This window comes from Canis lupus, chromosome 4 (genome assembly GCF_003254725.2).
Source record: "Canis lupus dingo isolate Sandy chromosome 4, ASM325472v2, whole genome shotgun sequence".
NCBI classification, from domain to species: domain Eukaryota; kingdom Metazoa; phylum Chordata; class Mammalia; order Carnivora; family Canidae; genus Canis; species Canis lupus.
The window spans coordinates 72,944,563-72,957,459 of NC_064246.1; the positions used below are offsets into that span (position 1 = coordinate 72,944,563).

Sequence of the window (12,897 nt, forward strand, 5' to 3'; positions counted from 1 at the left end):
GAAGAGACTGTCTTTCTTTCCATTGGATATTCTTTCCTACTTTGTCAAAGAAGAGTTGACCATAGAGTTGAGGGTCCATTTCTGGGTTCTCTATTCTGTTCCATTGATCTATGAATCTGTTTTTTGTGCCAATATCATATTGTCTTGATGATTATAGCTTAGTAATACAGCTTGAAGTCTGGCATTGTGATGCCCCAGCTTTGGTTTTCTTTTTTTGAGATTACTTTGATTATTCCAGGAGTGTCTGGTTCCATATTTTAGGATTATTTTTTCCAACTCTGTGAAAAACGTCCATGGTATTTTGATAGAGATTGATTGAGATTGATTGTATAGATTGCTCTAGATAACATAGACGTTTTAACAATATTTGTTCTTCCAATTCATGAGCAGAACATTTTTCCATGTCTTTGTGTCTTTCTCAATTTCTTTCATGAGTGTTCTATAGTTTTCTTTTCTTTTCTTTTCTTTTTTTTTGTTCTATAGTTTTCTGAGTACATATCCTTTGCCTCTTTGGTTAGGTTTATTCCTAGTTATCCTATGGTTTTTTGGTCCAATTGTAAATGGGATGAACTTCTCAATTTCTCTTTTTTTCTGTCTCCTTATTAGTGTATAAAAATGCAAGTGATTTCTTACATTGATTTTATATCCTGCCACTTTGTTGAATTCCTATATGAGTACTAGCAATTTTAAGGTGGAGTCTTTTGGGTTTTCCATATAGAGTATCATGTCATCTATGAAGAGTGAGAGTTTGACCACTTCTTTGCTGATTTGGATGCCTTTTATTTCTTTTGTCAGATTGCTGAGGCTAGGACCTCTAGTACTGTGTTGAAAAGCAGTAGTGATAGTGGACATCCCTCCATGTTCCTGCCCTTAGGGGAAAAGCTCTCAGTTTTTCCCTATTGAGAATGATGTTTTCTGTGTTGTTTTTTGTAGATGGCTTTTATGATATCGAAGTATGTTCCCTCTATCTGTACAATGTGGAGAGTTTTAATCAAGAAAAGATGTTGTATTGTGAAATGCTTTCTCTGTATCTATTAAGCGGATCATGTATCTCTTGTCCTTTCTTTTATTAATGTAATATATCACATTGATTGATTTGTGGATGTTGAACCACCCTTGCAGTTCAGGAATAGATCCCACTTGGTCATGATGAGTAATCCTTTTGATGTACTGCTGGATCCTGCTAGTATCTTGGTGAGAATTTGGGTGTCCATGTTCATCAGAGATATTGGTCTGTAATTCTTTTTGTTGAGGTCTTTGTCTGGTTTTAGGATTAAGGTAATGCTTTCTATAGAATGAAAAACTTCCACTTATATATTTTGAAACAACTTCAAAAGAATAGGTATTAATTCTTTAAATGTTTGGCATAATTACTGAGAATCTATCTGGCCCTGGACTCTTGTTTGTTGGAAGATTTTTTATTACTGCTTCAATTTCCTTGCTGGTTAGGTTTTTCTATTTCTTCCTCCTTCAGTTTTGGTGGGTTATAAGTTTCTAGGAATGCATTAATTTCTTCCAGGTTGCCTAATTTTTGGCATAGAGTTGCTCATGATATCTTTTTATAATTGTTTTCTTCAGTGTTGGTTCTGTTCTCTACCATTCATTCATGATTTTTTTTAATTTTTATTTTATTTTATTTTTTCATTCATCCATGATTTAATTAATTTCTGTCCTTTCTATTTTCTTTTTGGTAAGTCTGGCTAGGGATTTATTGATCTTATTAATTCTTCCAAAGAACCAGCTTGTAGTTTTGTTAATCTGTTCTACTGTTCTTTTGATTTCTATTTCACTGATTTCTGCTCTAATCATTATTAATTCTCTTCTCCTGCTGAGTTTAGGCTTTATTTTCTGTTCTATCTCCGGCTCCTTTAGGTATGGTTAGATAGTGTATTTGAGACTTTTCTTGTTTCTTGGAAAAAGCTTGCATTGCTGTATAGTTTCCTCTTAGGACAGTCTTTGCTGCATCTCCAAGGTTCTGAGCTGTTGTATTTTCATTTTTATTAGTTTCTATGAATTTTTAAAATTCTTCTTTAATTTCGTGATTGACCCATTCATCTTTAGTAAGTGTTCTTTAACCTCCATGTATTTGAGTCCTTTCCAAATTCCCTCTTGTAATTGAGTTCAAGTTTCAAAGTATTGTGGTCCAAAAAAAATATGCAAGGAATGATCCCAATCTTTTGGTATTGGCTGAGACCTGATTTGTGACCCAGTATGTGATCTATTCTGGAGAATGTTCCATGTGCACTGGAGAAGAGTGTGTATTCTGTTGCTTTAGGATGGAATGCTCTGTATATACCTGTGAAATCCATTTAGTCCAATGTGTCATTCAAAGCCCTTGTTTCCTCATTGATCTTTTGCTTTGATGATTTATCCATTGCTGTGAGTGGGGGTGTTGAAGTCCTCTACTACTGTATTATTATCAATGTGTTTCTTTAATTTTGTTATTAATTGGTTTATATAATTGCCTGCTTTCATGTTAGGAGCATAAGTAGTTACAATTGATAGATCTTCTTGTTGGATAGACCCTTTAAGTACGATATAGTGTCCCTCTTCATCTCTTATTATAGTCTTTGGTGTCAACATAATTTGTCTGATATAAGGATTGTTACCTCAGCTTTCTTTTGATGTCCATTAGCATGATAAATGGTTTTTCACCCTCTTACTTTCAATCTGGAAGCATCTTTGGGTCTAAAATGAGCCTCTTACAGACTGGATATTGATAGGTCTTACTTTTTTATCCAATCTAATACTTTGTGTCTTTTGAATGAGGCATTTAGCCCATTTACATTCAAAATAACTATTGGAAGATATGAATTTAGTGCTATTGTAATACCTATAAAGTCACTTTTTCTGTATATTATCCGTGTTCCTTTTTGGTCTATGTTACTTTTGAGCTATCTCTTTGCTTAAAGGATCCCCTTTAATATTTCTTGCAGGCTGGTTTAGTGATCACAAATTCTTTTATTTTCTTTATGTCCTGGAAGCTTTTTATATCTCCTTCTACTTTGAATGACAGCCTTGATAGAGAAAGTACTCTCAACTGCATGTTTTTCTTATTCAGGTCCCTGAATATATCATGCCAGTTTTTTCTGGCCTGACAGGCCTTTATGGTTAGGTCTACTACCGGTCTAATGTTTCTACCTTTGTAGGTTATAGAGCTTTATCCTGAGCTTCTTTTAGGATTTTCTCTTTGTCTCTGATATTTGCCAACTTCACTATTATGTGTTGTAGTGTTGACCTATTTTATTGGTTTTGAGAAGGGTTCTCTGCCTCTTGGAGTTGAATGCCTGTTTCCTTCCCCAGATTAGGGATGTTTTCAGCTATGATTTGCTCCAATATACCTTCTGCTCCCCCCTGTTCCTCTTTTTCTGGGATCTCAATTATTCTAATATTATTTCACTTATGGTATCTCTCGAGATCACCCCTTGTGATCCAATAGTTGTTTATCTCTCTTTTTTTTCAGCTTTTTAATTCTCTATCATTTTGTCTTTTATATCACAAATTTTCTTTTCTGCCTCACTTACTAGCAGTTAAAGACTCCATTTTTGATTGCATCTCATTAATAGTAAGACATTTTCTCTGATAGAGTTGATATGTGGGCTAAATTGATATTAAACATTTTTGTTCTAAGACAGAATTGTAAAGGGAATAAAAAGAGGATTCACAGACCAATAATAAATATTTGCATAGACATATCTGATAAAGACCATTATTCAAAATATACATTTATACACACAACTACACAACTATATATACAAAATATACAAGGGACTATTAAAATTCAGTAAGAACAATAAAAAACCAATAAATTAATAATTTTAAAATGGGCCAAAAACCTTAGCAGACCCCTCAAGAAAGAAGACAGACAGGTGGATAACAAGCCCATGAAGAAGACACCTGATAGAGACATTTCTCCAACATCTACATCAGTCTTCAGAAGGCATACTGCCTCGTACGGGGCCAAGACAGTAACTGGCACTCTCTTAGGCACTAGATACTCTCTGGTCTGGTGTTAGAACATTCCTAAATTTCCCTATCTCCCCATACCTAGAATGAAGGATGAGGAAGACCCTGGTACTGGGGCCTATTTTCAATGAAGAAAGAGATTCCCACCATATAGACTTTCTAGTTCTATAAAACATTGTTATAAAAAAGGCAAAACAAAACATTGTTATACATGCAAGTCCTGGATCTGTTGGTGCCACAGTATGCTTTGAGTGCCTCATGGGCAATGTGGGCTATTGTGGTAATGCCCGCATATTTAAAGCTCTCTTCATTTCCATTCATGGTTATTGAAAGTATTTATGTGGTATGATGTATCCTGAGGTCTCAGAGAAATGACTTCAAGTCCTGCAGGCACAATGGCACTGAGGTGTCCCATGGGTTATGAGAGCCACTTCAAGACAGTGAGGTCTAGGCACTACAGGAGGGTGTATTCAATAAATAGATGACTTTCATTTCAAGGCTATATAGGCATTCATGAGCAACTCTGTTCAACTCCTTGCCTCTTTTACCTCTCTCCAGGAATTTGAGAATTTCATTGCCAAGTTTGGAGACTCTGGTTTTGTCCTTGTGGCTCTGGGCTCCCTGGTCAATCTCTATCAGTCCCAGGAAGTCCTCAGGGAGATGAACGATGCCTTTGCTCATCTGTCTCAAGGGGTGATATGGAAGTGCAATCCTTCTCACTGGCCCAAAGATGTCAAATTGGCAACAAATGTGAAGATTGTGGACTGGCTTCCCCAGAATGACCTCTTGGGTAAGGACTATCCAATCTACTTCTCTCTTTCCATGTATGTATCTTCAGGGCTCCACTGGGCAACTCTGCCAACATGGGAAGGGGCATCTGGTAGCCAAAGGTAATCTTGAGAGGACAGAAATGGAGTATCTAGCTGGAGTTCTTAGGAAATGAGGCTATGCTTCCTAAATGGGTATAACTGGCATGTTTTCTTCTTCCTATTCTATCACACTCCTGATACCTGTAGCCATAAGTGATATTGTCATCAGGTAGTTTTGACCTTTCTATATTTGGCACAGACCAAGGTTGTCCATACACAATCCAAGACAATTTGTGGACACATACTGTGGATTTTTTGCCGCTGTTGTTCCTGGCCTCTTGAGTATTTGTTAGGCCAATGTGCCATTATAAACACACACTCCCACACATATTAAAACATTCTATGCTACAAAAGATATATTCAAGCTTTCACAGAATTGATATTGATGGTGTCTGAAGGGTGTGCCAAGATATCTGAGTGTCAAGCTGACTAACCTTGTAGCCTTAGCAAGTTATTTTGTCCATCAAAATCTCTGGTAACAGAGGGATCCTTACACCCCATTGTTGTCATTGCTGTGTGCTACTTCTGAAGCCCCTCAGGGCCACAACCACTGTTTACATCAGAGATTAGTCCCCAGTGTTGTAGTTCACTAATATATTGGGAAATTAAGATAGATGACTCTGCACATATATTCACAGGGCATGATGTAGGGAAAAGAATTGTGATTTTCAGAGAAATACAAATGGATTCTGATGCGCATCACCATTGAGAGGCAGTGTTTGAGGTGAACTCTTCATTATCAGCACTTGTTTTAGTTTTCTCTAAATAAGAGTGGGGTGAGCACACAGGAGCTGGAAATGCTGAGATGAGTGGCCCATCATTGCCTATTTTAGAGAGTTTCTTATGAAATCGAGGAGAAAGCAGATATAGTATAAATTTGATGAATGTCATATGAGATGTGGTGTCAGCGAAAGTGTTAAGACTTTAGATAAGAGGGAAGCAAAAGGTTAGTGAAGGAAAGCGCATGAGACCTAGAGGGTGAGAGACCTGGAGAATGAGAGACAGGGACAGAGAAGGAGAGACAGAGATAGAAAATAAGAGTGGAAACAGAAAGAGTGACACTGGGAAAGATAATAGGGAGACAATAGAGAAGAAAAGAAAAAGGGTTGAAAGACAAGGATGGATGGAAGACAAGGGATGGAGGAAAATGTTGTGCTTATTATTGTTCTCAGCAATTGTCCCTGGGTTCTTAGTTTTAGATGTATTGATTTAGAGGAATCTCTACACAGAGACGAGGCCAGTATTTTGTACCTTGGAATATGCACTCTTGGGTGTGTCAAAAGCTAAATCAGTAAATCCAGTTTCTCCAACATACCTTGAAATGCTTGATATTTTCTTCTACACTGATGCTTTCTCCTTGGTGTTCTGAAAGTTTTCACCATGAAATATTCTGTTCTGTTCCTGATTTGCAACAGCTCACCCACGCATCCGTCTTTTTGTCACCCATGGTGGGATGAATAGCATAATGGAAGCCATCCAACATGGTGTGCCCATGGTAGGGATTCCTGTCCTTGGAGACCAGCCTGAAAACCTTGTCCGAGTAGAGGCCAAAAAGTTTGGTGTCTCTATCCAGCTACAGCAGATCAAGGCAGAGACATTGGCTCTGAAGATGAAGCAAGTTATAGAAGACAAGAGGTCTGGAACTCTTTGGGCTTGTGGTCATTTAGGCTAAATGAAGATATCAAACACAAAGGGCACTGTGTGGCATTTTTTTTTTTTGCAACAAAAGCTGAAACTTTCAAGACACAGAATTATACGTGTGTGTGATGCTAACAGTTAACCTATTTCCTCTAAGAGCAAGAGTAGGCAATTTAAGTTAGATGCTGAGACTAGTTTTCTATCTTAAGGGTTGTGAAGACCCTGACCCTAAATACATAGGGTATGTGAGAAGTCATAGATTTTGGGGGTGTGTATACTGGAATTACACTGAGGAAGGAGGTCACCTTCTTGTCCTCCAGTGTTTCCTGCCTCAGGCACTTTGTCACTGATGCTCCCTAGGATATATCCTTCCCTTCTTTTCACAGGGCTGGCTCCTTCATGATAGCTACACTTATTGCCAATGTCCTCTCCTCAGAGAGGCAGGAGGTCTTTGTGTGACAGTCCTAAATACCTTATTCTCCAGCCTCCTCAATCATAATTAATTTTTCTGTCTTAACACTTCTCATGATCAGTAACCACCCCATTTCATTCTGTTTGAATTTATTGTGTGTCCCTTATACTAGAAAGTAGAGTGTAAGCTCCCCTGGATGGCCAGGTGTGTCTCTTATTTCCTTTGTGTTCCCTGTAGCACAGGGCCACACCCCATGGAGGGACCAGTTAGAACTTTTCAGTGGGACCCACCTAGACTGTGGCAGGGCAGGCCAAGAACTTTTCCTTCAAACTGAGTCTTTTGTGCATTTGGATGAAAGTGTGTGTGAGATGCAGGTCTTTAAGACTTCTGAGGTCACATGAGTAATGCCCCACCCCCGTCTCTGCCAACAGGTACAAGTCAGCAGCCGTGGCTGCCAGCATCATCAGGAGCTCTCACCCCCTGACCCCTGCCCAGAGGCTGGTGGGCTGGATCGACCACATCCTCCAGACAGGGGGTGCAGCACACCTCAAGCCCTATGCCTTGCAGCAGCCATGGCATGAGCAGTACCTGCTGGACGTCATCTTGTTCCTGCTGGTGGTCACCCTGGGCACCCTGTGGCTCTGTGGGAAGCTGCTGGGCATGGTGGCCAGGTGGCTGTGTGGGACCAGGAAGCAGAAGAAGGCCTGATGGAGGTTCAGCCTTGACAGGTGTTTGGGGAGCCACTGGTCGTAGATGGCTTTCCCCAGCACAGGACCCCTCGTTTTCGTCTCCGTATTGGCACTTGAGGGTGGCACTCAAATTGCTCTTCACTATTTTCTGCCTCTGTTTAGAAATTCTTGTGAAATACTCTTGGGATTCTTCTTTTAAATTGTGTTTAAGTGTGTATTACATAAAATTTACTGTTTTAACCACTTAGTGTAGAGTCCATGGCATTGAGCACATTGACATTGTCCTATGAACATCACCACCACCCATCCCAGAACTGTTTCTACCTCCTCAACTAAAAGGCCATGTTTGATCAAACAGTAATTCCCCATATCCCTGCCCACCCTCCACCAGCCCCAGAAGCTCCTGGCCATCCCAGTTCTACTTTCAGTGTCTACAAATTTGATCTTGGCTTCCTGACTTGCCCCTCATCAAGTCAGGTCCAAGAATGGACCCCTCATTCTTACCCAAACCTTCACAGACAGCCCCAGCTTCCTTTCCAGTCCCTGTCCCTAGACACGGAACCCTGCTTATTGCATCCGGCATGCCTGACACTTGTTATTCTCTCTGCCCTTTCTCCATCCTCATACTTCATGATAGGACAGAACATATTGGCCAGTTGTTCTATGTTGGACCTTCCTCTTGAACCTTCTTCTCACCTCATGTCCAAGCTCAGGAACTCTGGTCTCTGTCCTACTTGGACAGGGATGACCCTCTCAGGATTCCATCTGTGGTCTCTATCCCAAGTCCCTCCTGTGTAGGGCACATCCTTTGCTGCCCAGGCCTGAAGCCTGCTTTTTGGCCACAGTCAAAGCTGTGGTTTTCACTTTTCATAATTACCTCCTCAGGATTCCCTCTCTTGAAAATGTAGTCATGGAGAGACCTCGAGTGCAGATCCCAGACCTCCACATGAGGCTCTGGGGCTCCGGTCCAGTGAGTATGGCAGTTCCCAGGACTTTGTTGATTTAGGAACTATCCGTCTGCCCCACAGATATGCCACCTAAATATGCTACCCTCTATGTGGTAAATCCTTAGGAATTATATTCATTTCCTAGGAACATAAACCAGAAAATGTGTGGCTTGACTACCAGGGTCTGTGTTTGGTTGTTTTTTCTTTTCATTGACAAAGGTAGATTCAGGCAATGGAGTGGTGGTTTGGTGGCTTTGTCATGTCTTGTCTCCCTTCTTCCCTCCTTCTCTATGTTTGTATAAAATACATATAATTAAAAAATTTGGCCCGAGCCTGAGTCCTGGCCTCCCGAGTCACCCTCTTGCTCTCCGAGCAGCATGAGCTTCACCACCTGCTCTACCTTCTCTTCCACTGGTCCCTGGGCTCCATGCAGGTGCCCAGCCACTGGATCTGGCCGATTAGCAGCAGCGCAGTCAGCATCTATGCAAGCACGGGGTGCTTGGGCTCCCAGATCTCTGTATCCTATTCCACCAGCTTCTGGGGCGGCTGGGAGTCTGGGGCCCCGCCACGGGGATGGCCAGGGGTCTGGTGGGCAGAGGGGGCATCATGTAAGTCCTGAATGACTGCTTGACCTCCTACCTGGAGAGGGTGAGGAGCCTAGAGGCTGATAATCAGAGACTGGAGATGAAAATCCGGGAACACCTAGAGAAGAAGGGACCCCAGGTCAGAGACTGGGGGCAAGATCTTCGAGGACCTGAGTGCTCAGATCTTTGCAAGTGCTGTGGACAATGCCCACATTGTTCTGCAGATTGACAATGCCTGGCTTGCTGCTGATGACTTCCGAGTCAAGTAGGTGATGGAGCTGGCCATGCGCCAGTCTGTGGAGAGTGACATCCATGGGCTTCTCAAGGTCATTGATGACACCAATGTCACTTGGCTACAGCTAGAGACAGAGATCGAGGCTCTCAAGGAGGAGCTGCTCTTCATGAAGAAGAACCATAAGGAGGAAGTAAAGGGTCTACAAAACCATATTGTCAACTCTGAGTTGATGGTGGAGTTGGATGCCTCCAAATCTCAGGACCTCAGCAAGATCATGGCAGATATCTGGGCCCAGTATGACGAGCTGGCTCAGAAGAACTGGAAGGAGCTAGACAAGTACCGGTCCCAGCAGATCGAGTAGAGCACCACAGTGGTCACCATACAGACCTCTGAGATAGGAGAAGCTGAGATGACCCTCACAGAGCTGAGACGTACCGCCCAGTCCTTGGAGATCAACCTGGACTCAATGAGAAATCTGAAGGCCAGCTTGGAGAACAGCCTGAGGGAGGTTGAGACCTGCTACACAATGCAGATGGAGCAGCTCAATGGGGTCCTGCTGCAGCTGGAGTCAGAGCTTTCCCAGACCCAGGCAGAGGGGCAGCACCAGGCCCAGGGGTATGAGGCTCTGCTGAATGTCAAGATCAACCTGGAGGCTGAGATTCCCACCTACCATCACCTGTTGGAAGATGGGGAGGACTTCAGTCTTACTGACATCCTGGACAACAGCAACTCCTTGCAGACCATCCAGAAGACCACCACCCGCAAGATCATGGATGGCAAGGCAGTGTCTGAGACCAACAACAAGAAAATTCTGAGGCATTAAAGCAGCAAAACAGGATACCCTTTGAGGAAAAAAGGTTCAGAGGTCAAAAAAAATTGTTCTCTCTTCCTAAATTCTTCTTAAAGATTGCCTTTCTGGTATAGGATTTTCATGAAATATTTCATCTTCAAATGATTATTTTCTCCTAATTGATTTTCCTTCTTAAATGAATTTTCTCCTTAAATTTTTCAAATATATATTATCTCATGGGCTAAAAATTGAGAGAAGGAAATGTTAGATATATGGAGTGGCCCTAGGAGGACCATAGTTTTTGATTGCATAATTTTGGGTTTGGGAAACAGATCCTATAACATTTAAAGTTAAAAAAGTGAAAGAGCTGCTATCAAATATATTGATACAGAGAAGGTCCACTCACTTGCTAATTCTAACAAAATATTTTCTTAGAAGTCTGCCAGACCGGGTGTCTTGTATCTACCCATTTTGTGAATCTGATATTGTAAGAATGTTATCACAATCAGGAACATGTCACATGTAGAAATGGGTGTCCTTGAGGTATGAGACTGTGCATTTGTATGAAGTATGGTTTTATTTTTGTAATTCTTTTGAAACTACTTGAAATGATCTGTGGCAATTGTCCTTCAAGGAAGATGTGACAGTTTCTTGTGTTGTTGGGATATATTTTCCCCAATGACCAACTCAGGGCTTAAAGGATGAGGCTTCCTGGCTGGGAACTTCCTCCCTCCCATACCAAGCATGCTATTCTCACCTAACATCTGGTAATTTGTGAGGTTACTTTTGTGGCAGGTCCTTCCTCAGGTCCACTTCCATTGCTGAAATCAGATTAAGAGCAGCCAGGGCACTATGAAGAATGATGCCTCTAATGTGTTCCCATGAAGCATCCTCCTTGACATCACTCCAAGATGACATGGAGATCTGATCTCATCACTCCCTATTTAAAATCTTTTGTGGCTCCCAGTGCATTTGGAATACAAGGCTTCTGTGACTTCTTTCTGGTTACCACGGTAGGAAAACTGTCAGCTACCCTCCCCTTGCCCATTTCCCACGTACACTAAACCTGTTAAAAGGAAATTATGTGGACATTTGTGAAACCCGGCACAGAAGACTTTGTTCAAGACTATTGCAGCAGGGAAGAGAAACTGAATTCAACTCCAAGTGCGGCAAGGACAGGTGAGGATTCATAGCCAATAAGCAGAATAAGGGGGTATTAAAGATCAATTATTGAATGGCTCTTTTTTGAGATGATAAGAAAGACTACTTAAGGGGAGGAGTACCATGAGAGATGTAGGGACTACTGCAACAGGGGAGAGAGATTGGGCTCAATTCTGAATACAACAATGAAAAGTGGAAATGTTAGCCAAGCTGCTGAGTGGGGGACAGTGGATGGAAAGTTACTATGAAGAAATATCATCAGTAAGGTGTGAGTCTAGCTAACCCTACCTAACAAGATCCTTGCTGAGAGGCAGGCTAGCATGATCAGACCTCACCTGGGGAATGGTAGACGATAAGGGAACTCATTAGCTATAGAGAGTGACCAGATATGAAGAGTGGGAGTCTATTTAAATGGACTTAGGTTCTTGCTAAACCAGATAATGTAGAGATGAACATGCTGTTCCAAAAATCAGGGACTCGTTGAGAAGACGCTCACAGGATATTCATTACAGTTTGGTCAAAGAGAGAAACTTTGCCAATGGCCCATTACTAGAGCAACTTAATTAGTTATTAAAGTTAAAGACATTTTTGTTACAGGAAGATAACAGTGATCAGTTATCAACGGTGGAGGAAGTCTCCATAAACTAACTTAGTAGGATTCTTTGATATAAGTGGGCTCAGCTAGCCAAGACCAGGACAGCAGGCAGTGGCTGAAACCTAGTCTAGAAGAGGTTTCAGAGGATCCTGATTAAAATTTGGCAAAGGATGGAGTCTTTGTCACTCACCCCGACACATTGTTCTGTTTTGTAACTCTGTGTCTTTTGCCATGTTGTGTCATCTCTCAGAAGTCCATTCTGCTCTTGTTGTAACAAAAAATTATATGTTCTTCAATACCCACTAATGGACACATTAGTGTGGCTAGACCTAACCACCATACCCACAACTGAACTCACTGCATCCTCTTTGAAATATTGTTCTTACTATACTGAAATTATTTGTTAATATATATATATCTCTATTTAGAAGCCATAAGACCCTAAATGCAAGGGATTGGGTTCTATTTATCTTCTTGTTACAGCATCTAGCATGGTGGCTCCTACAAACAGGGTTGGGATGATTGGATAGTTGTTTATGAAAAGGACACTATTGGATCCATATCTCACACCATATCGAAAAGTGCACTCTAAAAACATCAGAGATTTCATGTAAAAAATGACAACATACTGGGTCTTAAAAAAAAAAAAAGAGGTGAATTTCTCCAGAACTTGTATGTATGGAAAGACTTCCTAAATATGAATCAACAATCCTGATATTACAAAGAAAAGCTAACTAAGTAAACGAACTGGATAATATTAAAAATTTCTTCATGGCTGCATCACCAGAAGTACAGTCAAAACACAAATGAAAAGTGGGAGAAAAATATAACATTCATCACATATAGAGGACTATAAAGATCTTACTAAAGAATAGTTTCAAACATTTATAAGACTAGAATTTCCTCGTGCCCACTGATGCTCTGAACCTCTAAAAGTCAATCTACAGATCTGAATCTGTAGAGGTTCAGAGCATCAGGTCAAGATCTGGCCCTCCAGAGGGGTTTAACACT

General features: G+C 41.1%; 1 protein-coding gene and 1 pseudogene across 16 annotated transcripts in view; both read left to right on the top strand.

The window, feature by feature from the left end:
* LOC112652725 (UDP-glucuronosyltransferase 3A1-like) overlaps positions 1-12,897 on the top strand; it is a 119,545-nt gene that overhangs the window by 46,238 nt on the left and 60,410 nt on the right. For 7 of the 16 annotated variants that reach the window (XM_049109352.1, XM_049109361.1, XM_025436349.3 and 4 more), the window contains 3 exons: positions 4,525-4,756; positions 6,251-6,470; positions 7,317-7,817. The exons of 7 other annotated variants lie outside the window; for them this stretch is intronic. In XM_049109352.1, the coding sequence (XP_048965309.1) occupies positions 4,525-4,756; positions 6,251-6,470; positions 7,317-7,593 (729 nt within the window). In that variant the 3' untranslated portion in view covers positions 7,594-7,817. Of the gene's footprint in view, positions 1-4,524; positions 4,757-6,250; positions 6,471-7,316; positions 7,818-12,897 lie in introns of those variants that run through there. 2 more of the 16 variants (XM_049109354.1, XM_049109359.1) reach the window with 2 other exon arrangements.
* On the top strand, positions 7,963-10,172 carry LOC112652727 (keratin, type I cytoskeletal 18-like; annotated as a pseudogene).